The sequence below is a fragment of the Cnephaeus nilssonii genome (genome assembly GCF_951640355.1).
Source record: "Cnephaeus nilssonii genome assembly, chromosome: 11".
Lineage (NCBI taxonomy): Eukaryota > Metazoa > Chordata > Mammalia > Chiroptera > Vespertilionidae > Cnephaeus > Cnephaeus nilssonii.
Genome location: NC_137082.1, coordinates 63,766,120 through 63,794,051, shown reverse-complemented (window position 1 = coordinate 63,794,051; position 27,932 = coordinate 63,766,120). Strand labels below are relative to the sequence as shown.

At 37.6% G+C, this 27,932-nt stretch overlaps 2 protein-coding genes across 4 annotated transcripts; both read left to right on the top strand.

The window, feature by feature from the left end:
• The first annotated feature begins 26 nt into the window (after positions 1-26).
• Positions 27-27,732, top strand: CEP76 (centrosomal protein 76). 3 transcript variants are annotated; one of them, XM_079783776.1, is made up of 13 exons: positions 27-328; positions 1,359-1,514; positions 2,720-2,801; positions 3,443-3,667; positions 5,324-5,509; positions 7,983-8,080; positions 8,450-8,578; positions 13,085-13,273; positions 17,012-17,178; positions 19,350-19,683; positions 20,375-20,592; positions 21,004-21,119; positions 27,681-27,732. In XM_079783776.1, exons 1-13 carry the CDS (start codon positions 266-268, stop codon positions 27,695-27,697), a joined length of 1,980 nt encoding a protein of 659 aa, XP_079639902.1. In that variant the 5' UTR covers positions 27-265; the 3' UTR covers positions 27,698-27,732. The 3 variants fall into 3 exon arrangements, with proteins under 3 accessions (XP_079639902.1, XP_079639900.1, XP_079639901.1); XM_079783774.1 differs by lacking the exon at positions 27,681-27,732 and adding an exon at positions 21,637-27,666; XM_079783775.1 differs by lacking the exon at positions 27,681-27,732 and having other exon boundaries at positions 21,004-27,666.
• Positions 11,047-12,004, top strand: LOC307107409 (protein LLP homolog). Its single transcript, XM_079784681.1, has 2 exons — positions 11,047-11,238; positions 11,625-12,004. The coding sequence occupies exons 1-2, from the start codon at positions 11,148-11,150 to the stop codon at positions 11,900-11,902; spliced, it is 369 nt and encodes a 122-aa protein (XP_079640807.1). The 5' UTR covers positions 11,047-11,147; the 3' UTR covers positions 11,903-12,004.
• Positions 27,733-27,932: the final 200 nt, after the last annotated feature.

The window sequence follows — 27,932 nt, the reverse complement described above, 5'->3', positions numbered from 1 at the left end:
TCCGGCAGCGCGGGGGACAGCCCTGACGCCTGGCCGTCCGCGGCCGTTTCAAAACAACAGTTGGGCGCCACCGCAGCGGCGGCCTCGCCTCCTGCCCAGCCCCTCGCCTGACGCGGCTGTGGCGTTCCCCCGGGAGCTGCGCGAGGCGAGCGGTCGCGCCGGCTCCGTGCTCAGCCCGGACTGAGGCTCCGAGGCGGGCCGGGGCGCGCCGCGTGGTGGGAGCCCCTGCCGCGGAGCGTGTCGGCGGCGAGGCGCCGGCCCCAGCATGTCGCTGCCTCCGGAGAAAGCCTCTGAGCTGAAGCAGCTCATCCACCAGCAGCTGAGCAAGGTGAGGGCCACGGGCCTCCCCTGCCCGCCGTGTGGCCCCGGGTCTGGGTCCCCCGGCCCGGCGACTGCGGCACCTGTTTGCGGGGGGCAGGGGGGAACTCGAGCCGGGGCTGGGAGACGCCGAGCGCGGGATGGATGGGCACAGCCTCGGTGTGAAGCGGAGGAGCTTTCTGGCCGCCATACAAAGGAAGTGCTAGGAAGAGTCGGGGGCGACAGGATTAGGGGACGGTTGTGAAAAGGGAGCTTTATTGGAGGTCACGTCGGGTGCAGGTTGTTTTTGGAGAAGGTTTACATTCAGACGCCAGGAAATGGAATTACTTGAAGGAGGAAACTCGAGGTGTCGTTGGTGTTGAACCAAATCATCGGTTCTTAAGTCATGGAGGGTTTGGGACGACAGTATCGGCGCTGCCTCAGAGCTGGAGGAAGAGCCCGGTGCCTCGGAGGTGCTCGGTGGAATGCCATCCGCTGAAGTAATAAAGCTCCCGCTCGTTGTGCGCGCGTGTGCCTGGCTTTGTGCTGGAAGCCTCTTCTCTCCCTCCCGGAGTCACGGAGGCTTAGTGAGCTAACTGGGGGCCACATCTAGTAAGTTGAAAGCTGACATTCGTGCTTTGCCGCCTCCAGGTCTGTGTTCTTTTCCTTACACCATACTTTCGGAAGTTTTTTTTCGGTTGAGTGTTATCTGTAGGGAAAGAGGAACAAAGGTAGTATATAACCAGGAGGGTTTATTTTCTAGAATTTGCACCAAAATTTTTATCTTAAGTTATTATTATTATTTTTTCCTTTTGCAAAGCTACTTTGTTCTCATTGAATTCTGGTAACCATTTTTACGTTTACGATCAGCTGGCGAAGCCTTCCTGAATTGCGTCTATCTATTCTGCCATTATAGTTTTCTTTGTCAGTGTTTTAGAAATAAATTAACTAAGTGTCAGTTGCCATTAATTTCTTGTCAGTATTTAAAAGAAATTAAGTAAGTAGCAATCTTCAACTGCTTTGTAATGTTGTAAATGGTAATGCGAGTTTTCTGTGTATAGATGGACGTGCATGGCAGAATAAGAGAAATCCTTGCTGAGACTATACGGGAAGAACTGGCTCCTGATCAACAACAGTTATCAACAGAAGATTTGATCAAAGCTCTTAGACGACGGGGAATCATTGACGATGTGATGAAAGAACTTAATTTTGTTACTGTGAGTAATCTTTTAGGGGGGAAAATTTGAGGGTATAAACATATGTTTGGGGGCCTCTCCTTTTAGTAAAACCACTTTAAAATAAGATCATTTTTGTCTGGTAATATCCTTGTTTCAAGTATAAGCCAATGTGCCCTGGCCGGTGTGTCTCAGTTGGTTGAGCATCGCCTCATTTATCAAAAGGTTGCCAATTCAATTCCTGGTCAGGGCACGTACCCAGATTTCGGGTTCAATCTCTGGTTGGGATGTGTATGGGAGACAACCAATCAATGTCTCTTTCTCTCTCCCTCTCTCTCTAAAATCAATAAAAATATTTAAAAAAAAGTATAAGCTAATGTAACAAGTAGGATTATGTATCAATGAAATTGGAGTTATATACCATATTTCTCTCTACAATGTCAGAATTTTCTCCTTATTTATTCTTTAGGTCTGCAACTTTAAGTATGTATTTTAGTCACATTAGTTCATCATAACCTGTTTCTTTTTCACTAATATTGTTCTAGGTATACTTTTTAAGATTAGGCTTATTTTTTAAATAAGCACTGTTTTGGGACAATATTCTCTGTGATTAAGAAATTATCAATTTAAGAAAATAATTGGCTACATAAGAACTTTCAAATCTCTTCATATAAATAGGTCAGTAGTGGGATGATAGCCTTTCAGTGCACAAATTAGTAAGTAGGCCTTCTTTTGAAAATGAGGCAATAATGAGAAACTGTGACCTCAATACTGGGTAACATAATGTAAAAATTGGATGGACTTCATAATACACCAGGGAATAAGTATTTTAATACAGCATCCTTTTTTGCTTTTTGAGATTTGTAAACCCATTTGTTATAAAAGTTGACCTAGTAACAGCTTTTGCTGTGTGAATGTACTTCCTTATTAAAATCAGTTCATGGCAGAATCATAAGCCAAATGTTATATGAGGTTTGGAGAAAGTTTAACCTTGTTTAAGATATTAGGGATTTGTTTTTAGCATTCTGTGGACATTGCTTGAAGACAGTTTAATTTCTTAATAGTAGACTTTAGGAGTAACCAGTTGCATTACCTCTTTTGAAGGCTTTTCATTATTTTAATTAAGGGGTCTTTTGAGGGGCTTTATCCTGTTTACTTTTGTTGAGTTCTTAAGTTCCATTATTGACATTTTTCTTAACTATAATTTTGTTTTCTAATTTGTTCTGATTTTCTTTCTGCCTTTCTAGGATAATGTTGATCAAGAACTCCCTCCCTCTCCAAAACAACCAGTTTGTTTTACTGATAGACAATCAACATTGTTAAAAAAAAGTATGTGTATTTTTTTTTTTTAACCTTTAGTTATGGATAGTACTGAGGATAGATGTGCTACAGTATTTGGTATTTGTTAGAAAACTTCTCAGTCCCCCCCGCCCCCCCATGAAATACTTATATTTTTCTGAGTAATCATCCAAAAAAACTCAGATTCTATTTTCCATGAAGTATGTCAGAAGATTTAATGTATAGCACAGTGGAAGCAAAAACACCTATTTCACATGTTTTAATGATACATTTTATAAAAATTGTATAGCCTTGCTTTTTTAATGATAATGTAATTATTTCACAAGTGCACTTTGCTGAGTTGAGATAATTGTCTGAGTTGGTTTGTGGAGGTGAAGGAATGTTGGATAAGCAACTAACAGCAAAGGTATCCTAAACCTTGGCTCTGACTCCTTTCTAGCTGGGAGAAAGTAGCCAGAATGTAAACTCAGAAAAAGGTGTCATACTATGTATCTTTTCTTCCCTGGGTGCAAATGGTCCTGGTATATAGTAAATGTGTTATGTTTTTGCCCCCCATCCACACCTCATGCTGTCTTTGGTTTTATTTCTGTCAAGTTATTATTTCCTGTTGTGTTGATCACATTTCTTAAGTTATTTGGCAGTTTCCTCATATATATTGCTACACTTTGCAGCTAATATTGATCCAACACGGAGGTATCTTTACCTTCAGGTTTTGGGTGGAAAAGCTTTCTTGGAACATCTGCAAGAACCTGAGCCTTTACCAGGACAAGTTTGTTCAACCTTTACATTATGTTTGCATTTTCGAAACCAACGTTTTCGTTCTAAACCTGTTCCATGTGCCTGTGAACCGGACTTTCATGATGGCTTTTTACTTGAAGTACACAGAGAAAACTTAGGTAAGGATCAATAATAAATTGTCTTTAATTGAGTAAATCTTTGTGAGGTTTTATTGCAGAACAACGATAACTTGCTGTAAGGAGAGATTTATAATGGATGACCTTCCTTCCCTAGACTTTAAAAAAATGTTTTTCCTCCATTGCTCTTTTCTATATAAACTACTTCTGACTACTTTCTTGCTTTATTTTCTGCTAATTAATTTTCCCTGAAGATTATGTTTTGACTGTTTTAATGGTTGGTTGTTTAGTAATAAACATTTAAATACATATTAGGTGCATGGTACTATGCTAGGCAAGTCCTAGAGATACAGTGGGGAATGAGATATGATCCTTCTCATTTATGAAAAGTGACTATGTTTGCTGAAACCGGTTTGGCTCAGTGGATAGAGCGTCGGTCTGCGGACTGAAAGATCCCAGGTTCGATTCTGGTCAGGGGCATGTACCTTGGTTGCGGGCACATTCCCAGTGGGGGGGCGTGCAGGAGGCAGCTGATCGATGTTTCTAACTCTCTATCCCTCTCCCTTCCTCTCTGTAAAAAATCAATAAAATATATAGAAAAAAGAAAAGTGACTACGTTTATGATATTATCTAATTTTTAAAAATCAAAATTTAGATGTGAATCTGTAACTCATTTTTAGAACTTTAAAATTATAATACTTGATTCCTGTAATTGTTTTACACTGTTTCTTCCTATAAAGTTATTTTGTACATTTTAATGGTCAGTATAGAAATTTTTATAATATATTTGTAAACTTAGCAAAGTTGTAGAATTATACCTTCAGAATTTTAGATTACTAGGATGGCTAATGCAGTACTAAAATGTATTATTTTTTTTCCCCCGGTGAAAAAAATGGCTTAAATTGCTGACTCCAAGGTGTTGGATCTTTCAGTTTTGGGTAGATAACGCAGTGATTATTTCTGGAGATTAGGGATAAAGGTAGTTTTGGAATTAATGTTGACATATTTGAATTACCTTAGTAACATATAGTGTAGGAAGTACTTTAAAAAAATATATATTTTATTGATTTTTTACAGAGAGGAAGGGAGAGGGATTGAGAGCTAGAAACATCGATGAGAGAGAAACATCGATCAGCTGCCTCCTGCACAACCCCCACTGGGGATGTGCCTGCAACCAAGGTACGTGCCCTTGACCGGAATCGAACCTGGGACCCTTCAGTCCGCAGGCTGACGCTCTATCCACTGAGCCAAACCAGTTTCGGCAGGAAGTACTTTTAATGTATAGACTTATCCCTTAGAGCAATCCACTGGTTGGCAGACCTCATGGACCACTGCTCCAAAGATTTCCTTAAACCAGCGGTTGCCAACCTTTCGGACCTCACAGACTACCAGTGGTCCATGGACCACTGTTGGCGACCGCTGTCTTAGAGATTAGAAAATATGGATATTCATTAAGTGACAAAATAACTCATCACAATCTACCAGTCCTCTTAAAAGTTGTGAGAAATAGGACTGTACTTTTTTTTTTTTTTTTAGGACTGTACTTTTATTCTCAGTCTGTTGCATGCTTTCTGAGTTATTACCAAATTATTCTACTTGGTTTTATATAGGTTTATTAATACTTTTCAGTAAAAGTATTTTATGTTAGCCTATCTGAATATGTAATATGGTGTAATATTTTTTGGTTTATGTTGCTAGGTGATGGAACTAGAATGGCTGATTCAACAACAATGTTATCAATAAGTGATCCAATTCATATGGTGCTAATCAAAACAGATATATTTGGTGAGACCACTTTAGTAGCATCCTATTTTCTTGAATGGCGATCAGTTTTGGGCTCAGAAAATGGAGCGACCAATCTTACTGTGGAACTTATGGGTGTAGGTATGATGATTAATATTATGTTACCTTTTTATAGCCCTAGTTTGTTTATAAGTACATTTTATGTTTTGAAAATGCCTTTATAAATCAAGAGGCAAACATGTAAAAAGAATTTCTTTAGAATTACAATTGGACTTTAGTGTTGTAGTCTTGGGAACTGTCTTGAAGACTAGTGTGAGTGTAGAACTTCACAGTCATTCTGGCCTTGTCTTAAAGAAATTTTTTCCCCTGGGAAATGAATAAACAAATTTTCAGAGTTTTTCACCCCAATTCATTTGATTATATATAAGGCTGTAAAGAAAATTAAGATTCTACACATATGCATACACATGCATGCATACACAAAATACCTCCATTCCTGCACATCCCGGGATATAGTGCATCCCCATTAGTACCAGTGGCTTCCTGCAGCAGCTGTTCCTGTGGAATATGGAGTAGGTTTTCTTCTATCCCTTTATATGTGGAAAAGTGATACTCAGAGGTGCTAACCTGCTCAATGTCAGTATCCTCTCTAATAAAATGGTAATATGCAAATTAACCATCACTCTGCTACATAAGCCACACCCACCAGCCAATCAGGGCGAGTATGCAAATTAACCCCAATCCAAGATGGCTTCAGCCACAGAGAGCAAGGTTTCCCAGGTAACAGAGCAAGCCAAGCTTTCCATAGCCGTTGCAGGCCTAAGCCTCCACTCAAGCTACAAAGTTTCAATTATAGAAGGTAAACAAATTCAAACAAATGGCGGCAGAATGGAGCTTGAGAAAGCAGGCCAGGGTTGCCGGTGGCAACAGGGGAAGCAAAGCTTTCCGCACACCCTGGCCGGGCTCACCCGCTTAAGGCTACAAAGTTTCAATTGTAGAAGGTGAATTAACTGCCACAGAAATGGCTGCCGCCCCCAAGGGAGCAGCAGGCTTGTCTCCGCTCCAGGCTACAAAGTTTCAATTGTAGAAGGAAAATAAATCCCAGATACCAGGGCCTCTGCTTGGGTTGCCAGGGGGCGTGGCCGGCCTGCAAACCACCACAGGCCCCTCGCTCAGGCCACCCCACGCCCCAAGGGAACCCCACCCTGATCCGGGACACCCTTCAGGGCAAACCAGCTGGCCCCCACCCATGCACCAGGCCTCTATCCTATCTCATAAAAGAGTAATGTACAGATTGATCATCACTGCAACACACAATATAGCTGCCCCCATGTGGTCAAAGATCCTGCCCCCATGTGGACACAAGATGGCCACCACAAGATGGCCAGCAGGAGAGGGCAGTTGGGAGGCACCCGGCCTGCAAGGGAGGGCAGTTAGGGGTGACCAGGCCGGCAGAGGAGGGCAGTTGGAGGTGATCAACCCTGCAGGAGAGGGCAGTCAGGAGTGACCAGGCTGGCAGAGGAGGGAAGTTGGGGGCAAACAGGCTGGCAGGGGAGCAGTTAAGCATCAACCAGGCTGGCAGCGGAGTGGTTAGGGGGTGATCAGGCTGGCAGGCAGAAGCGATTAGGGGCAATCAGGAAGGCAGGCAGGCAAGCAGTTGGGAGCCAGCAGTCCTGGATTGTGAGAGGGATGTCTGACTGCCCGTTTAGGCCCGATCCCACCAGGATATCCCACCTGGATCCCACCAGGCAGTCGGACATCCCTCCAGGAGTCCCAGATTGGAGAGGGTACAGGCTGGGCTGAGGGACAACCCCCCGCCGTGCACGAATTTCGTGCACCGGGCTTCTAGTCAATAAATAATATTTGAGGACAGAGATGGTGCCTATCTTATTCACCATTGTCTCCTTGGATTCTCGCATACTACTTGATATGTAATACATATTTACCAATACAGTGAAAAACAAAAGCTACCTATGTTTTATGCATAACATAATGGAAGTACTTTGGTATTGAAACTTCGTCACAGAAATAAATCTGACCATTGGACAGTATAGCTTTAGTAATTTAGATTTTGATAAGTCAGACCCTGAATGTGTTTTTACTTAAATAAAAAGTAGAGAAAAAGTTTTAGGTATGATGTTTATTTTCAACTGATACCCATTATTTGTTTTCTAATTCTTTAAATACAGGCATGGATTAAAAATTTGTATTTACATGTGATGTGAAAAATGGGAAGGGATAAGTGGGAATTACTATATGTGACAAAAAGTATAAATATTTTCTGAGAATGAGGTGTTAACAGCTACTTTTACTTTGGTTTTAAAAGTAAGTCTGGTTGGTATCAGACATTTAATTAATATAAAAATTAAGACTTCTGAATCCTTTAGCTTCTGATTAGGAAGCTAAGAAAATAGGTAATCTCCTTAAAATGAGATGAAGGCCTTGGTACCAAATAAAAACTAATTTGATTTGGTTCATTTTTAATATGAATATTAAAGGTAACGTTGAATATTTATGTAAGTGGTAAAGCACAAAATTCTTAAATTATTTTGGTTGACTAAATATGCATAGCGTTAAAACCTCTGAAGTTCTAAATATCTATTTCTACTTATAGGCACAGAATCAAAAGTTTCTGTGGGAATTTTAAATATAAAACTTGAGATGTACCCATCACTCAGTCAAACATTATCTCAAGAAGTAGTGAACACGCAGGTAAAAAATTCTGAATTTCTCTTCTTTGTGTAATTGTTTTCATAATAGTATGTTTCCCTGTTGATCCCAGAAAGCACTTTCTTTTTAGAAAATTACAATTTGTTAATTTTAAGCAAGAGAATGACAATATAATTTAATATTTAAAAATGTCTTGTGAGAAAAAGATTACTCTGATGTTGTCTGGAGACTGATTTGTATGGGGGGAGGTATAGAAATAGGCAAGTCATTTTGAGGGTCTTAAAAATGAGATGACGGTGGCTTAGATTAGTTAGGGTAGTGGTAGAGATGGAGAGTAGTGCATAGATTTGTTACATATAGTAATTAAGGAGAATGAATACAAATTGAAACTTTTTTTTTTTAAATTTCAAGCTTGCTTTGGAACGTCAGAAAACTGCAGAGAAAGAGCGATTATTTCTTGTATATGCTAAGCAATGGTGGAGAGAATATTTGCAAATTCGACCCTCACACAACTCACGGCTGGTTAAGATTTTTGCTCAGGTTTGTAAATTATATTAGAAAAACTCCACAGCTGTATTTGATATTTACTGTATTTTTAAAATACATTTTATTTAACTTGAATTTGTAAAATGTATTTATTCCAGAAAAATGAAAATTTATTTGTAAGACAATGCTGCTTTTGTAATACTCTTTCACTGAATGATATAATACAATCTTTGTTTTATTTTGCTTTTCATTTTTATTTGTTTTTTTTTAAACCCTTTTTGAATATATATCATTTAAAGTAGATGAAAACCCTTTTGTCAGAGTGTATCCTTGACTGGTACTTAGTACTAAATAATTACTAGGACATTTTGCAATTCATATGCAAATTCAGCTTTTGTGTGCAGAACTGGGGCTCCACATATATATTTTTTCTGGTTAGGGTGTGTTTTGTTTTAAAGACAAACATGTATTATGTGTAATAATCCTATATAACCAAGATCCCTAAGCCAATGACCAATAATATTTAGCTGCAGCATTTCAACTATATATATCTGCTTCTATTTTTCTTGTATGCTAAGCCCATTTTCTATCTTTAACAAACATACAACATATGATTAGATCCATATCTTTGTAACTTAAGAACTACTTAAATACTTTATATATATTTAGCCTTTATATAGATGTATTTTTATGTGAATATAATGTAGTATTGGATGATATTTCTCAGATCCTGTGCATTTGTCTAGCTTTAACCTACATTCCCTAGATTTTTAGGACAGGCTAAAAGTGTTTCAATTTCTAGAAGAGGAGCTTGGGAATGGGAGACCCTAGTTGACTAGTGGTGGAAATGAAGGAAATGGCTTCTGACTTTACAGTAACATTATCTGTACATTGAATGACTAGGCAGGCAAGGTAGCAGTGATGTCAGATCAAGGGCAAAGAGAAACCAGTCAAAATATAACTGGTTCCTGCCCTAGCTGATTGCTCAGTGGTTAGAGCATTGGCCACAAACTGAAGGGTCGCAGGTTCAATTCTGGTCAAGGGCACTTACCTTCATTGCTGGCTCTATTCTAGATCCCTGGCCACCAGCCCCAATTGGGGCATGTGCAGGAGGCAACCAATCGATGTGCCTCTCTCAAATCAATGTTTCTCTGTCTCCCCCCCACCTCCCCTTCCACTCTCTAAAAAAAAAATCAATGGAAGAAATATCCTCTAGTGAGGTTTAATAACAACAACAATGCATACATATAATGTTCCTGCTGTCTATTTAGTCTGAGATTGCCATAGGGAATCTGACCAGTTTGGGGTGGTTGGTGGGGGAAGGGGAGGAAGTAGATCAGAGAAATGGCAAATGAAAGAGGAGGAAGGAAAAGAATGGAATATGCAGTTAAGGGAATCAAAGAACTGAGATTGTCTTTTAGGAAATACTAAGGTTCCTGACTCAGAATCTATACTAATAAAAGGGTAATATGCAAATTGGTCACGATGCCCTCACAGTAACAATCGAACAGCAGGCTGCGTGGGGCGACCAGGCCAGCAGGGGGGTTAGCGAGGGACGACCAAACAACTTACCGTCAGGGCGGCAGTGAGGGGTGACCAGGCTGGCGGGGGAGGGGCAGTTGTGCAACCAGGCTGGCAGGGGCGGCAGTTGGGAGCGACCAGGCCAGCGGGGGGCGGGCAGTTGGGGGTGACCAGGCCGGCAGTGTGGCAGTTGGGGGTGATCAGTCTGGCAGGCAGAAGTGGTTAGGGGTGATCAGGCTGGCAGGGGGGACATTTGGGGGCGATCAGGCAGGCAGGCAGGCAGGTGAGCAGTTAGGAGCCAGTGGTCCCGGATTGTGAGAGGGATGTCCAACTGCTGAAACTGGTAGTCGGATATCCCCTGAGGGGTCCCGGATTGGAGAGGGTCCAGGCTGGGCTGAGGGGACCCCCTCCCCGTGCACGAGTTTTGTGCACCGGGCCTCTAGTTCATTATAAGAAGATTTGAACCATGTAAGGTCATTTAGCCTCATGGTAACCATATGAGATTGTCAAGTAGCCAGGCATTGCTACTTTTTGCAAACGGCATGAAGTGAAGATTTTTTTCTAAGTTCCAACACCAACTTAGTCATGGCAAACTATTAAATTGCAGTTTCAACTATTGCTCTTCAGTTTGTGCCATTTCTTTTCATATAGAGTAAATATAATTTACTTTCTTAGGTTCCTTTTTCAATAGCGTTTCTTGTTTCTTCTTCCTATATTTGGCTAGATATGAAATTAAGACACAGCAGCAGTTATTTAAGGCATCAATCTAATTACAAAAACTATAGTTTGAAATATAGATATTATTACACATGGTCTGTTTGAAATATAGATACATGGTCTTAAAATGAATTTCCAGTGCTTCCATGCACAAGAGGAGATAGTATACAAGAGCGCTATCCAGTAGAGCTTTCTGCATTGATAGAAATGTGCTGTCCAATGTGGTAACCCTTAGCCATATATGGCTATTGAGCACACAAAATATGGCTAACACAATTGAACTGAATTTAAAATTTTATTAACATTTATGGGGCGGTGTGGAGCTGGGGCCCGGAAGGCGGAAGTGCTGAGCTTCCGGTTGTCTTGAGCGTGTGGGCTATAAAATATGGCTAAAAGCTTATGGAGTAAGTGGAAAAGGAAGATGCGTGCTGAAAAGAGAAAAAAGAATGCCCCAAAGGAGCTTAGCAGACTTAAAAGTATTCTTAAAGTAGATACTGATGTTTTTTGTTTTTTGTTTTTTTTTTCCTAAAATTTGGCTCTCAAGAGAAATTTCAATTGTACTGCTGATATTTGGCTCCGTTGACTAATGAGTTTGCCGACCACGGCACTCAGAGAAAACCGGAGGGAACTCTTTTTTTTTTTTTTTAAATTTATTTTATTGATTTTTCACAGAGAGGAAGGGAGAGGGATAGAGAGCTAGAAACATCGATGAGAGAGAGACATCGACCAGCTGCCTCCTGCACACCCCCCACCGGGGGATGTGCCCGCAACCAATGTACATGCCCTTGACCGGAATCAAACCTGGGACCTTCCAGTCCGCAGACCGACGCTCTATCCACTGAGCCAAACCGGTTTCGGCTAGATACTGATGTTTTAATGAAAGATGTTCATGAGATCGCAACTGTGGTGGTCCCCAAACATTCTGAAGAGAAAACCCAGTGTGTAGTGAAAGATGACAAAGATGACATGAAAATGGAGACTGACATTAAGAGAAACAAAAAGAATCTTCTAGACCAGCATGGACAGTACCCCATATGGATGAACCAGAGGCAAGGAAAAAGGCTGAAGGCAAAGCGAGAAAAAGGAAAGGGGAAAAGCAAAGCAAAAGCAGTGAAGGCAGCTAATGGTTTGGCCTGGTAGACTTTTAAAAACTTGAAAAGTGCCACATGGGACAGATCTTTGATTAGAATGTATACACCTTTTTCAGCTTCTATCAAATGAAAACATTGTTTTCATTTTTTAACTGGGCCTTTTTCTTTAAACCCAACATAACATCTCAAATTTGTTTTAGGAATTTGAGTAAAATATTTCCTTCGATGAAAAAAAAATAAAATAAAATTTTATTAACATTTAAATAGCCACATATGGTTAGTGGCATTCTATTGAACAGTACAGGTTTAGAGGTTGAAATACTGAAATTTTCTAGATATTTAAATAGTTTATGGGGATATATTTAGGTAATATTACAGACATTGCTATAATGAAACAAGTAATGGTGTATCTTGTATTCCAAGGTGCTACTATTGATAACTTGTTTAGGGCAAATGCATCTTTTTTTTTTTTTTTTTTTTACGTTTTCATTTCTTTCTTGCCTATTAGTGGAGTTGTAAGAATAGAACAAACCCGCCCACACAGGAACTAAATTAATTACCTTTATACAAACAAACATCTTTAGAATATCCAGGGTTATCATATTTAATAATCCATTGTTCTTTTTCTTTCGCACTAGCTGGTTTTGCTATAGTATAATAGTAATTCACTTAATGATAGCTTTTACATTTCCTGTGCAAAAATTTTTTTAAATGCCCTCAGGTTCATCCATATTGCAAATGGCAGGATCTCTTCCTTTTTTTTATGGCTGAATGTTATTCCGTTGTATAATGTATACCATATTTTCTTTATCCATTCATTTGTTGAAGGACGTTCTGGTTGTTTCCATATCTTGGCTATTGTGAATAATGCTGCAGTGAACATGGTGTGCAATCTTTGAGATACTGATTTCAATTACTTTGGATATATATCCAGGAGTGGGATTGCTGGATCATATGATAGTTTGAGTTAGCTCAATGTTTGGATCCTGGCCCTGTTGCATAATGGTAGCTTCAGTTTCTTCATCTATGAAATGAAAGTAATAGAGATGTTATGAGGATTAAAAGGGAAATTGTATGCATAGCACTCAGCAGTCTAGTGCTGGGTACAAGGTAAGCAGTTAGTGATATCCAGAATTATTTTACTCTACATTAATGTACTCTGAGAACAGGTGTTAAAATTGAAAATGATTAATCAGTCATTACAGATAATGTTTTCCCTCTCTTCCTCCAGGATGAAAATGGGATAAATAGACCAGTCTGTTCCTATGTTAAACCACTTCGAGCTGGGCGGCTTCTGGATACCCCAAGGCAAGCAGCAAGATTTGTTAATGTCCTTGGTTATGAAAGAGCCCCTGTTATTGGAGGAGGAGGTAAACAGGAACAGTGGTGCACTCTGCTGGCCTTTCTCTGTAGAAACAAGGTATCCTACACACATAGAATTAAAAGCAGTACGTCATAATTGTGAATTTATGGTACATTTGTAAAATAATTAACTTAGAAAAATGTACATATTATCAACTTGAACAAGACATAATCTTTTCACCATTTTTCTTAACACTTAAATGTTAATGCATAAAGAAAAAACAGCATCTTTATTTTCTCATGTAGCTTATTATTTAATGTAATGTGATTTCTGTGAGGTAAGGATCTATAAGTACTGTTATGTCAGAAACCAAGATACAGAGGTAAATGAAACTGAATTAGAGAGAGCAGCAGGACCACACTATGGCCTTCTAGTACTATTCATGTATTGAAATTTGTTTAGATGATGTGTTTTTTAAAAGAAGAAAATGGCAGTTTAAAATGAATATGGAAAAAATTACTAGATTTATTGGTGTTTTGATTAGATCAAATATAAGTATATATTTAAGAATTTATCTAAATTTATTGATCTTAAACTTAAATGAATTGATTTCAGTAAACTAATTTTATAGATTATGGGATATTTCCTAATTTTATGTGTTCCAAAAATGTTGATATTATAAAAAATAAGTCAGTACTTGAATGTGTTCTGCAGAAATTTAGAGAAAGCTGGCAATATTAAAGCCATGTTACAAGCCTTAAAGACACTGAAGTCATTAAGGTCCCTGAAAATGGCTATAAGAAGTTTTAATAAACAATTTTCATAAAAAAAACAAAAAACAAGTCAGTCTGTCTTAAGCATTCCAGTTCTGTTGAAACAGAACAGAAAAAAAGAACTGTATTGTTGTTTTGAAACAATTTTATTTAGTCTTGAAGTTGTGTAAATATTATAGGTATTCATAAGGCAAGCTTATGCAATGGAAGAAACTTTATATTAGAAATTGACTTGTCAGAATGATTTTGCTTAGACAACTGAAAACAGTTAAACATTACTTAGCAAAATTGTTTTGATTTATTCTCAATCTATAGTTCCCAAAAATTGTGTGTATGGATTAAAAAAATTTTTTTCAAACATAGTAGGAATGGTACATATTTAAAATTATTATGTAAATAATATTTTTTGTAAAGCAAATAATCACCCATTTGATTCACTATGTTGTTGTTGTTGTTTAAGTTTGTTTAAAGAGAAAGCACATCTTTAATTAGAAATTTGAAAATTACGTAAAATATTTTTCTGGCACAAACAGGTTTACAACAGTGAAAGTGAAATTTCATCCATAATCCTATTACCAACATATTATGTCTTTTTATGTTTTTCTCTTGTTATGTATCATTTTTTTCCATAGATTCTCCTGTTATGTATCATTTTTCCATAATTAAGATGCAAGTAAAATTTTGTATCCTTTATAATTTAGCATTGTGCTATGAACTCTGTGTTGCTAATCTTTATGATCTCTGTCTTTTAATGGTTGTATGAAATTTTCTTGAGTTTATATATAAAATCTGCTTAACTATTTCCCCATTGTAGGCACTGTTTCTCTTGGCTGTGTTAGGTTTGCTTCGATTTTTTGATATTATGGAGAAGGATATTTTGCATTGAACATAGTTGGTTGTATTGTTGGGTATTTTGAAAAAAAAATTAGTATAAAAACTCAATGTAGAAATTACTGGTCTGTCAGGTTGTATGTTATGTTTTTCTAAGTCAATTTAATGATTATAAAATGCTGTTTGCTTTATTGCAATTAGGTAAAAAGCAACAGTGGAGAACCACTATTGCAAAATTTTGGGGATGAAGATATATCATCCATTCTAATACTGAACTCATAGTTACTTTTACTTTTGGATGTTACCTGTATTCCTACGTTTAAATACATATCTTCATGTAATTGTAGTCTTACAATTAATATTTTAATAATGTATTTCACAAAAGCTATCATATTTTTCATTTTTTGTAGTTTTTATAATTTTCTAAAATTGTGAATGTAATGTAACATTATCAAAGAGAATCCTATCTAATAAAAGGGTAATATGCAAATTAACCATCACTTCGTCACAAAGATGGAGGTGCCCATAGCCACAAGATGGTGGTGCCCAGCCCTGCCAGAGTCCCCCAGTCCCAGGGGTGGCGGCCACTGAGAGCGGGCAGTGTGAGCGGCCTGGCGGAATGCTTGCTTCGTCGCCGCAGCGACGAGGCAAGCATTCCACCCTGGCCATGGAGGGCCTCTGGGCAGCAGGCACGGAGCAGCCGGAGGGGGTGGGGAACACTTGTCTCATTGCCCCAGCGACGAGGCAAGCGTTCTGTGCCCAGCCACAGATGGGCCTCTGGGCAGCGGGTGCGGAGTGGCCAGGCCCCGCAGAGAGCTACTGGTGCACGGATTCATGTGCAGGGCTACTAGTTTAGAAAATAAAAGGGAAGCCCTGACTGGGTAAACTCAGTTGGTTAATGTGTCATCCCGATATTCCAAGGTAGCAGGTTCTATTCCTAATCAAGGCACATGCAAGAGTCAGCCAATGGCCCTAGCTGGTCTGGTGTTCGCCCACAGACTGAAGGGTCCTGGGTTCAATTCCGGTCAAGGGCATGTACCTTGGTTCCAGGCTCAGTCCCCAGCCCTGGTCCTCAGAGTGCATGCTGGAGGCAACCAATTGATGTGTCTCTCTCACATTGGTAGTTCTCTCTTTCTGTCTCTCCCCCTCCCTTCCACTCTCTCTAAAAGTAAATGGAAAAATATCCTTGGACAAGCATTAACAACAACAAAAAAGAATGAACCAATGAATGCATATAAATAAATGGAAGAACAAATCAGTGTTTCTTGCTCCCCCTCCCCTTCCTTTCTCTTTCTAAAAATCAATTAAAAAATAATTGGAGCCTGAGCAAATAAGTGCATTGGACATTGTATCAGTCATGTACTAAAAGTTGTATTTTAATTAGATTTCAAAGTAAACATACAGGGGGAAATTATATATAATCACCTTAATTATAGCTGCTGTTGTCATTTTGTTGTATACTACCCAGTCATTTGCCTATGTATTTCCTTAAAATAATAATGTATAGATACTATAACTCATTGTTTTCAGTTTCTGTGTTTTCCCATTTATTTGCATTTTCTGCTCTATGATTTGTCAGCTTGTCCATGTTCATTAGCAATTTATTTTTAAAATCTTACTGTTTTTCTTTCTATATTTCTAAACTTTTGAATCTGAATGTCCCCTCTTTTTTTTTTAAGGTATATATATATATATATATATATATATATATATATACATATATATATTTAAATATATATATATATATACATACATACATACATATATATATATATATATATATATTTAAATATATTTTATTGATTTTTTACAGAGAGGAAGAGAGAGGGTTAGAGAGTTAGAAACATCGATGATAGAGAGACATCGATCAGCTGCCTCTTGCACAACCCCTACTGGGGATGTGCCCGCAACCAAGGTACATGCCCCTGACCGGAATCGAACCTGGGACCCTTCAGTCCGCAGGCCGACGCTCTATCCACTGAGCCAAACTGGTTTTGGCTGAATGTTCCCTCTTAACGTATACATATTATAACTATTAGATTTCTGAGCTCTGACTTTGTCAAATAATTTAGGCTCTTCTAAATTTTGTATTTTATTTTTCCACTCTTATTATTTCAGATTAACACTATTTAATGATTAAAAAGGAAACAATTAATAATAGTTTTTATTGTCATTTTGTATTTCTATATTTAATGAGGAGGCAATATGAAGGAACAGATACTTAATTTTTAAATTAATTTTATTTTTATAGGGTGACTGTGAAGATCATGCTAACCTTCTGTGCAGCCTTCTTCTTGGATATGGATTAGAAGCGTTTGTCTGTGTTGGGACTAAGGCAAAAGGAGTACCTCATGCTTGGGTTATGACTTGTGGAACCGATGGAACCATCACTTTTTGGGAGAGTTTAACAGGACACAGGTTAGCCAACTAAGTTTACAAAGATATGAAAATGAAGATGCAAATGTTTTATATTATAGGTTCTTTGTTTAGATTGATGATATCAAAGGTACTTGTTGATAATTTTAGTTATTAAAGCTTTTTCAGTGACTAAAACTACTTCAATTAAAATAACTATGTAATTAAACTCTTAAGAAAGTTTGTACACCTAAAATATTTTTTACCCACATAATATTGGTAAAAATATACATTATATTTACTTTTAATTTTATATAATTGGCATATGCTTTTAAGGCTCTAAGCCTGAAAATAAACTCAAGTTGAAATCATGATTTCTTTTGAAAATTTTATGTGGTCACCAAGTCTGTGTTAATAAATTCATTAGACACTTTTTCAGGTTTTTTCCCCCCAATTTTTTCATTTATTGTTTTTAGAGGGAGAGGAAGGGGGAGGGAGAGAGAAACATCGATTTGTTGTTCCACATAGGCATTGCTTGGTTGATTCTCATATGTGCTCTGATGGGACATTAAACCTGTAACTTTGGCATATAGGAACTGGAGGCTCAGTGCATGACATTCGTGCACTGGTTGGGTCCCTAACAGCTGCTGGCTGCTGGCCAGGTACACCCTCCCTTCCCCCAGCTGCCTGCCAGCGCCAGGGCCTCCCTCCCTTCCCCCAGCTGTCTGCCACCACTGCTGGCCAGGACCTCCCTCCCTTCCCCTGGCCAGCCCACCCCCTGGTCGAACTCTGGTCAAGGGGACAATTTGCATACTATGCTTTTATTATATAGAACTAGAGGCCTGGTGCATGAAATCGTGTACTTGGGGGGAGTCTTCTTGCAGTCTGGGAGCCCCGCAATTGATTGCCCCGCAGAGGGAGGCCCCACCCACCTGCTGTAGCGCCGCCAGACTGGTAGCCTGGGCCTCCCTCTTTGGAGTGATCGCAGAGTCCCCCTGATTGATCGCCCTACTGGCTGGTGGCCTGGGCCTCCCTCTGCAGGGCAATCGTGGGGCGATGGTGGGTGCCTTGCCGACCAATCGCATCGCATCCGCCTTGGCTGGCCTGGCGCCAGTGCATGTCATAGTGTGGTCGTCCGGACGGTCGTTCTGCTGTTCGTTCTGCTGTTAGTTCTGCTGTTGGGACGTTGGGTCGATTTGCATATTATGTTTTTACTAGAGGCCCAGTGCATGATTGAATCATGCACGTCAGGGTCCCGATGGACTCACCATCATGTATCCCAGCAGGCCAGGCGGCACCTCCACCTCCTCGCCCCTCAGACTGCGGCCCTTCGAGTCCATCGGGACCCTGACGGATGGCCGGGGTGAAAAAGCGCCCCACAGGGGCGGGCCGGTTAACCCGGACTTCACAGGGCAGGAGGTGCAGCGTGTGCGCAGAGTGACGGGGCGTAGGTGGATGCGGTGCTTCTCCATGTCTTCCTCGTCGCTGCTCTCCATCCTCTGCCGGGTTTCCGTGGCTAGCTGACTGAGGCCAGAGCTCGCTCCCCCACTTTTGATGATCCGCGGCCGCTGAGGGGGTCTCCCCTGCTGTTGAGAGGCGCAGGGGGTGGCCCTCAGCGGCCTGGATCTGGCCGTTGAGAGGCACAGGGGGCGAGTCCCACCCCCTGTGCCTCTCAACAGCATTGTAGCCCCGCTCAGTGGCAGCGGATCCGTGCCTCTCAATTGCCGGATAGGCCACCCTGAGTCCCGCCCCCCAGCCTCCACCGCCCAATCGTGGGCGTAGCGGAGTGATGGTAATTTACATGGTACGCTATTATTAGGTAGGATTATTATAGATGATGCATATTGGGATGTGGTATATTGGGATAAAGCCACAGCCTTGAGCCCTCTTCTCATTTTTTTGGGTTCTTTTTCTTTTCTAGTTGATAATCATTTTTATTAATCATTTCTCATAATATATAACCAAATTATTTTAATTGTGTTATCTAAGAGATGTTTTTTATTTTAACAATATGCATAGAATATATTTTTATTTTAAAGGAATAAAGTTGGTTTCTATAGCATAAGATATGCTATATAATTTATATAGAGTAATCAAATTATAGAAAGATAAGAAGGAAAAATGAGTATTAAAACTCTAGTCCTGGGAAATAGGGCTTTAAGTGTCCTCAATAAGATGCTGACTTCCTAATTTTTAAGTTCTTATTATATAAAATTATGATTTGCCTTTTTTAGGTACATCCATAAATCTAATAATCCTGATGAACCTCCAGTTGCTGAACAGCCCAAACCATTGTACCCATATCGAACAATTGGTTGTGTTTTCAATCATCAGATGTTTCTGGGAAATTGTCAGCCCTCTGACTCAGTAGAAATCTGTGTATTTGATTTGAATGATGAATCTAAATGGAAACCCATGAGTGAAGAAGCAATCAAATCTGTGTGTGCTCCAGGAGCTACAACATCCCTTCCTCCCTTTCCACCTCTTTGTGCATCCACGATTGATGCTTCAGTAACAAGTAATGAAATAGAAATGCAGCTAAGGTTACTAGTGTCAGAACACAGGAAGGTAATTAACACAAATTTGTAGTTTCATGCTTTCTTTTTTCATTTGTTTATGGATAAACAATTTTTGGGGTGTGTATATGATAGTGCCAGTCACTATTATAGCCCTGAACCAGACAAATACTGTCCCTGCCTTTAAAAGCTTATAGTTTTGAAAGTCATGAGATAAAGCTCTGACACTCAGAAATTTCTAAATTCACCAGTATTTCTAGAATTTATTACTTCCTTCTAGAAATAAAGAGTAAATGCTCAGTAAATATTTGAGTTTACTTATATATGCAATTTGTTGATTTTTCTTCCCTCCTATAGTTGAATTTATGGTAGGAGCAATCAAATTAAGCATATTCAACCTTACTAAAATGTGAAGTTAAATAAAATGTGATCTCACAATTTATTGTTACTGTCTTCCATAGTAGGACAATTCCATATGATCTTTTCTAGTGGATAGTAAAGAAGTATAGAATTTGGAGGCTGCATTAACATCATTATATTGAATGTTTTTGTTTTTTGTTTTCTTCAAGAATTAAAATCTGATACCTATAGTTTATTTTTCATTTATGTATTTTTATAAGAATAGGAAGTTTTAAAAATTGACAGGTTTAAAAAATCTTGGTATATATTAGAATAATCAACAGTTTTGTTATAATTGGTTGTTAAAATACTGTTTTTTACTTTTTCTCTTTTGATTGCTATAGGATCTTGGCCTCACTACTGTTTGGGAAGACCAGCTTTCTTATCTCCTATCACCAGCTTTGGCTTCTTATGAATTTGAGCGAACAACAAGTATATCTGCAGGCAATGAAGAATTTCAAGATGCCATAAGGAGGGCTGTACCTGATGGTCACACATTTAAAGGGTTCCCAATACATTTTGTGTATAGAAATGCAAGGCGTGCATTTGCCACATGTCTTCGGTAAGGTGGAATTTATGAATTCATAAATGTTTTGGGGTAGGGCTTTAAGAAATCAGTTAGTCTGGTAGTTATTTAGAAATGACTTCAGATTCACATGGGGAACTTTTATAAATAAGACTTACCTTCCTTGCCACAGATTGTGATTCATTTAGTTTGAAATGTAGCTTTTGATAAGTTTGGGATAATTTTCCCAGTGATTTTTGTGCAATCTCCATTGAGGATCTCTGATCTTGACTAATTTTTTAAATGTATAGATTATGAAGAAATAGTCTATAATTGGATTAAAATTACAGAGCCCTTGGTAGTAAAGACAGGATTTTAAAATATTATTTAAAATGCTGACTTACTTAAAAATAAGAAAGTAAAGCCTATGTTTACTTCCTAAGTGAATAAATTTTCTTCCTTCTGTAGGTCTCCTTTCTGTGAAGAAATAATCTGTTGTCGTGGAGACCAGGTGCGACTGGCAGTTCGTGTCCGAGTGTTTACTTACCCTGAATCTGCTTGTGCTGTTTGGATCATGTTTGCTTGTAAATATCGCTCGGTATTATAGGACTAACATTTGTATAAGAATATACCTGTATTTTATTGGATTTTTACACATTGTATATTACTGCCTGTTTAGAAGTTATTTTAAAAATCACAATCTGGCTTGGGTGTCATATTTCAGTTTTGTATATACTTATAGTGTTTAAAAAATATGTGTGTATTTAAAAATTAAGGATGAAAAACTTGTATAAATTTGAGTTGAATTTAGTATAAATTAAGTGCATATTCTATTTTAATAAATAGTGTTTTATTTATAGGAATTCAGTAGTTTAAATATGAATATAGAGTTCAGTTTTCTTTACATTAATAAGTAATCAGAAAGATATATGTCTGAGAGTTTGAACCATAGTAAAATCAGTAAGATAATTATTTTTCTTAGATTGATGGTATTATTTGATATAAATTAGGAGAAATTAACCTCACAACAGATTTATTTATTACATAGATTAAAAGACATTTTGATGAATTATCACTTTTATGGTTTACCCATGACCATAGGGATATTTGTGACTTTCCAGAGATTTATGGGAAGACTTGATGCAAGAGTAGGAAAAACTAGTACCGGAAAAGCACAAATATTAATAAAACAAACCTCATATGAAAGTACATGAATAATTTGTAAGTATTAGTTTCATTCATTATAAAAATGAATTAGGTATTTTAGAAAAAATTCATTATACCCTTCTGTTGTGATCCTGACAAATTGTTTTCTGTAGTTAATATTGGCATTCTGTTGCTGATTTTCTGTGGTCAAAGGATTCATCACTAGCCTTTTCATGGATTCCATCTTCTGAAAACACATTTTTTCTTTATTTTTTAATTTCATTATGATAAAAACATCAGTGTATATGTGAATAAATCAGAGAATCATTGTGTGAGGCCACATAAAAACAAGCATATAAGAATGACTCCATGATGTTGGTTTTAAAATTGAGCAAGTTTTAAAAGTGAGCATTAAAAAAACTATAGCAATCTGACCTTTTTTGTAAGAAGCTACAAATGTGATAGATTTGACTGTCCTTCAGCATCTCTGTGCACAGATTTTACCTTTGTCCTTAGGAACGGTATACCAGTTGGTTCTGCAAGTTATTCTTTTCATTAATTTACCATTGTGAATACAATTTAATGTTTTTTAAAAAATTAGCTGAAGATATCTTAAAATTTACTTTTTTCATTTCATTTGCATAGGATAAATATTTATGGTTTAACTTGTTTTAAAAGTGTGAGAATATCCTTTTTGTGTCAATTTTCATTGAAAACAATAATTAGATGTTTCTTGTGAGACTGACATGACTTTAGAAAATTAGCAAAATAAGAATTAAGATTTTTTTATTCTTTTGCCAAAATTATTCATAAAGCTATACATAGAGAAAATTGTTTGTTAGGGCTAGGACTTTTCAACTTTGGGAACAAACTATTTATGAGGCATGTACTAAGAGGCAGACTATATTAAGATCAAGGCTATATTATCATTGAGACTGGGCTTCATGTATTTATAAGAGCTCCTTTGATATAAATTCTAAAATAAATTTCCTTTTTATGCACTTTAATAGTCAGGCATGAATTAACGTTTTTCTCTGAAAATGGTTTATTTCAAAAGATTACGTATTTTAGTGCATTTATCACTAAAATTCCACTACTCTTACGATAATTTTTCTTTATAAAAATTAAATTTACCTTGTGTATTTAGCTTGTGTATTCTATTCTGGAATGTTATCTACTTATCTATTTAATTAGATAAGTACAGGAATTAAGTGATCTTTTTAAATGCATTTTTATACCAATGAAATTAGCATTGCTTTCCAGCTATTGGTAATTAAGAAACAGATTGGCTAAAGCCTATATAAAATCTTTTTTCTTTTTTAATATATTTTTATTGATTTCAGAGAGGAAGGGAGAGAGAAACACCAATGATGAGAATCATTGATCGGCTGCCTCTTGCATGCCCCCTACTGGGGATCGAGCCCACAACCCAGGCATGTGCCCTTGATCAGAATTGAACCTGGGACCCTTCAGTCTGCAGGCCAACGCTCTATCCACTGAGCCAAACCAGCTAGGGCTATACTATAAAATTTTAAAATAGTCAGACATAAAGTAGAAGCCATCCAATTTTTTAAAAAAATCTTCAAGGATATATCCGTTTTTATTGATTTTAGAGAGAGTGGAAGGTGGGGAGAGAGAAAAACATCGATGTGAGAAAGAAATATTGGTCGATTAAACCCTTAACCTAGGAATGTGCCCTAACTGGCAATTGAACCTGCAACCTTTCGGTGTACAGGATGATGCTCCAACCAACCAAGCCAGCTGGCCAGGGCAAAGCCATCCAATTGAGAAGGACCTTAACAGACTGTTTATATAGCATAGTGTACATTTAAAACACAAGTTGTTATAATCATTAATGCATTAAAGGTAGGTTTTAAATGTTTAATATTTTCTTCTGAGATTTGGTTGGCATAATCATTGTAATTACATTTGAGTTATAAAATTGGCTTGTGAATTAACTACTTGACACCAGTGTTGAAATAGTCATGGATATTATAAGGAAAGGGGAGGAGGTTATTAGCTGGTAGGCAGTTCACATACATTTCTATGAAATGAGAGATTTCTTTTTCTGATTCTACTGAATTTAGACTTGTACTAATATTCCAAAACAGATGTTTGCTAGTGTTTTTGAAGGTACTAGTCTAATCAAAACTAGAGTTTTAAATGCCTTTATATTTATGCTATTTTTACACATGATTTAATATTTCATGGCCTGGAATAACAGTGTTTTGGACTTGATAGGAATCTTAGGTCTTTTAGTCCACTTTATAGAGAAGTTAAGTTCTCTGTCCAAGCATACATATCTCTAGTAGCAGATTAGTTCTAGAACTAAGTTCTGAATTTGAATTTACCTTTTTTTTTTTTTTTTTGTATTTCTGTGTACACAAATAAGAGTTTTTCTTCTGTGTGGGGATGGGATTATTAGGTATGGCCATTCAACCTATAGTATGTAAAAATTTTGTTGCCATAATGCTATCTCAATTTTTTTTTTTAATAAAAGGTGCTGTTCACTCCTTGAGCCACCATTCCAATCCAGATTTCCATTTTTCATATTAGTGGTTCTGCCCAAGAGGTACGAATATGGAAGGCATCTATCTGTCTTTTATGGTGCCTATCACATAATCTAATACATATATATATGGTATCAAGTCATTGACAGGTGAGGCCAGAATAATTGTTCAGGGAGGATGACCTAGGGAAGCTGAGGCCCCGAGAGGCGGTGAGCTGCCTGAGTGCGGTTCCGTGTGGTGTGTCACTTATATGAAGACATGGAGAATCTTACCATTTGTTTGGGTAAAGACTCAGTAAGTGACTGAGGTGTGCGGATAGTAGCCACTAATAAGCATCTAGAAAATATTTGAGTAATAGTCTATATTCTGAGAATTACTTCTGAAATCCATTTATTTACAAATTAGTTGTAACTAGCCAGTTATTTAACTTTTACAAAATTTTTTCTTTGCCAAAATTGTATGGTGAGAGTATGGGAATAATGGTAAATACAAAAGTAGTTAATTGTCAGAGGTTACAAAAATCCATTCAATTTGAACATAAGCAAACAGATTTTTCATCATTTTAAATTTTTAACAGCTTTATTGAGGTAATTTGCATACCATACAATTAACTAACCTAAAGTACACAGTTCAGTGGTTTGTACTATAAACAGATAGGCAACCATCACTAGTTTTTTAGACTATTCCATCAACTCAGAAAAAAATCCTGTACCCTTTAGCTATTATTCTCCTGTCTCCACATTACCTACCCCTATCCCCACTACCCCAACCTCTTAAGAAGCTACTAATTTATCTTCAATATAGATTTCCCTATTCTGGAATGTTATATGAATTGAATCATATAATAGATCGTATTTGGTGTCTGGCTTCTTTCACTTAGCATAATATCTTTAAGATTCATCCATGTTGTAGCATGTATTATCACTTTATTGCTTTTTGTGGCCAAATATTTCATTTCAGTGATATACCATATGTGTTTATCCATTTGTCAGTCAAATAGACATTTTGGTTGTTCCCACCTTTTGGCTATTATGAATAATGCTGCTATAAGTATTCAGTATACAAGGTTTTGTGTGGGCACATGTTTTCATTTTCCTTGGGTATATATACCTAGGAGAGGATTTGCTGGGTCATATGGGAACTCTATATTCAACATTTTGGTTAACTGCCAAATAGTTTTCCAAAGCAGCAGCACCATTTTTCAAGCTCACCAGCAGTGTGAGGGTTCTGATATGCCCACACTCTTGCTAACACCTATTATTATGTGTCTTTTTTATTCTAGCCATCCTAGTGGGTGTAAAGAGGTATTTCATTGTAGTTTTTATTTGCATTTCCCTGGTGACTAATTTTGTTTAGCATCCTTTCATGTGCTTATTGGCCATTTGTATGTCTATTTGGATTCTTTGCCCATTTTTTAATTGAGTAATTTGTCTTTTTATTATAGAATGTAAGAGTTCTTTATATATTCTAGATACAAGTCCCTTATTAGATATATGATTGGTAAATATTTTCTCCATTCTGTGGGTTGTCTTCACTTTTTTTTTTTTTTTTAAATATATTTCTTTATTGATTTCAGAGAGGAAGGAAGAGGGAGAGCGAGCTAGAAACATCAATGATGGGAGAGAATCATTGACCGGCTGCCTCCTGCACGCCCCCTACTGGGGATCGAGCCCACAACCCAGGCATGTGCCCTTGATCAGAATTGAACCTGGGACCCTTCAGTCTGCAGGCCAACGCTCTATCCACTGAGCAAAACTGGCTAGGGCTGTCTTCACTTTCTTGATTGTGCTCTGTGAAGCACTGGTTTTTAATTTTGATCAAATCTAGTGTATCTATTTTTTTCATTTGTTGCTCCTGGTTTTGTTGTCATATCTATAAGAATTAATTGCCCAATCCAGGTTCAAGAAGATTTATTTATCCCTATGTGTTTTTTCTTTTTAATGTTTCATAGTTTTAGCTCTTACACTTAGGTCTTTGGTCTACTTTCATTTAATTTTTGTATATGTTGTGAGGTAAGGGTCCGACTTTATTCTTTTGCATATGAATATCCAGTTGTCCTAGCACCATTTGTTGGAAAGAAAGAGGATTCTATCCCTGTTGAATGGTCTTAGCATCCTTGTCGAAAATCAGTTTACCATTGATGTATGTGCTTATTTCTAGACACTTAATTCTGTCCCTATTATGCCAGTCTATTCTATTATGCCAGACTAAAATTTCCGTAAGTGTAAAATACTGGCTTGGCCTAAAATTTAGATCTATATGCAGTCTTTTCCAAATCAAATCTTCTTAACTAATTGAAGCTAATAATTCCACCTACATTCAGAATCAGAATGTCATCGCTCCTTGTTGGTTTAAAAATAATTGGGGGCATGCGGGAGGCAGCTAATTGATGGTTCTTACTCATTGATGTTTCTCTCTCTCTTCCTCTCTAAGATCAATAGGAACATATTTAAAACAAAGTAATTGTTTCAAAGGAGAATCACCTTAAGGTGAAACATGACTTGTTTGGCCTAGTATTTTCCAGAGTCCCTCATGAATACACTGTTCATATACTTTACCTTATTCCTCTAACTTTTCCTCAATTTTTATTAGTGGGTATGTAACTTTATCTCAAGGTAGAATAGGTAAATTTATAAACTTAAATGTTACAGAATGAAAATGTGGAAAACAATGGCTTAGTATATAACTTAGCAAAAAGGTATTAATGGTTATTTTCCAATAAATGTATATCTTTGCTACAGGAAAGAAAAAGTTAATTCTTTACAAGTTTATAGGGCAGAGGAAACCAATTTTGTTGTGTTCTTCTCTGGCCTATGTACTTAAAGTTCTTCGTATAAGGTCACATGCTAGTTTTCATGACTAATTTTAAAGATTTTTGGTTAATGTTTAATCTGATTATCAAAATTATAAAAGATATATTTTAAATTGCATTTAGGATTGTTGGTGGAATTAGCTTTAGAAGAGTGATAATTTACAATGCTTTGGTGGGGATGGAAGATAATTGCTATGAGATGACTGCTATGGTGAAACTTAAATTGCCAATGAATTCACAAGGATATGGGGTATCACATCATTTAAAGTGTATAAAATATCAAAAGCTTATTCACTCATATCAGTATGTACAAATTTTAAAGCATCTGCTTGTCATGCACTCATGTTTGGTGGACCGAAGGATGAAGTGTCAGGACTTTTTTCTTGCTCTGTGCAAGTTTGGAGAGACATTGTGACACAGCAGAAAGAGCTGAGCTGGTCAGAGCCCTGGATTCCAGTCCCACCTCTTTCATTTACTAGTCCTGTATTTTATAATCTGTAAGATAGGGGTAATAATATCTGACCTTCATGTTGTATAACTAAAGAAAGCACTTTGAAAGTATAAAATATCACTGTAAAATTATAAGGTATTATAATTGTGGGCAATGAAAATTTAGGTTATGATACTGAAAAAAAAAATGCTGTTCTATTTTTTTCCTTTTTGGTGCACTTTTCTAGGTGAATGTGCCTCTTAGGAGCAATTGTCTGGGAGTGTCTGGGATAAGCTTGGGCTGCATAGGCCAGTTGTGTTCCCTGAAGGCCGTGCTCCCTGAAAGACTCAGAGCAGCTGAGCCAGCACATCCAGAGTATGAAGCATGAAGTACATTTATTCTGCAAAAATGATAAGTAAATATGAGATAAGAAAAAATGTCAAGGATTCCATTTTTTTAAATCAGTACAACAAAATCATATTCAGAGTAACACATGCCA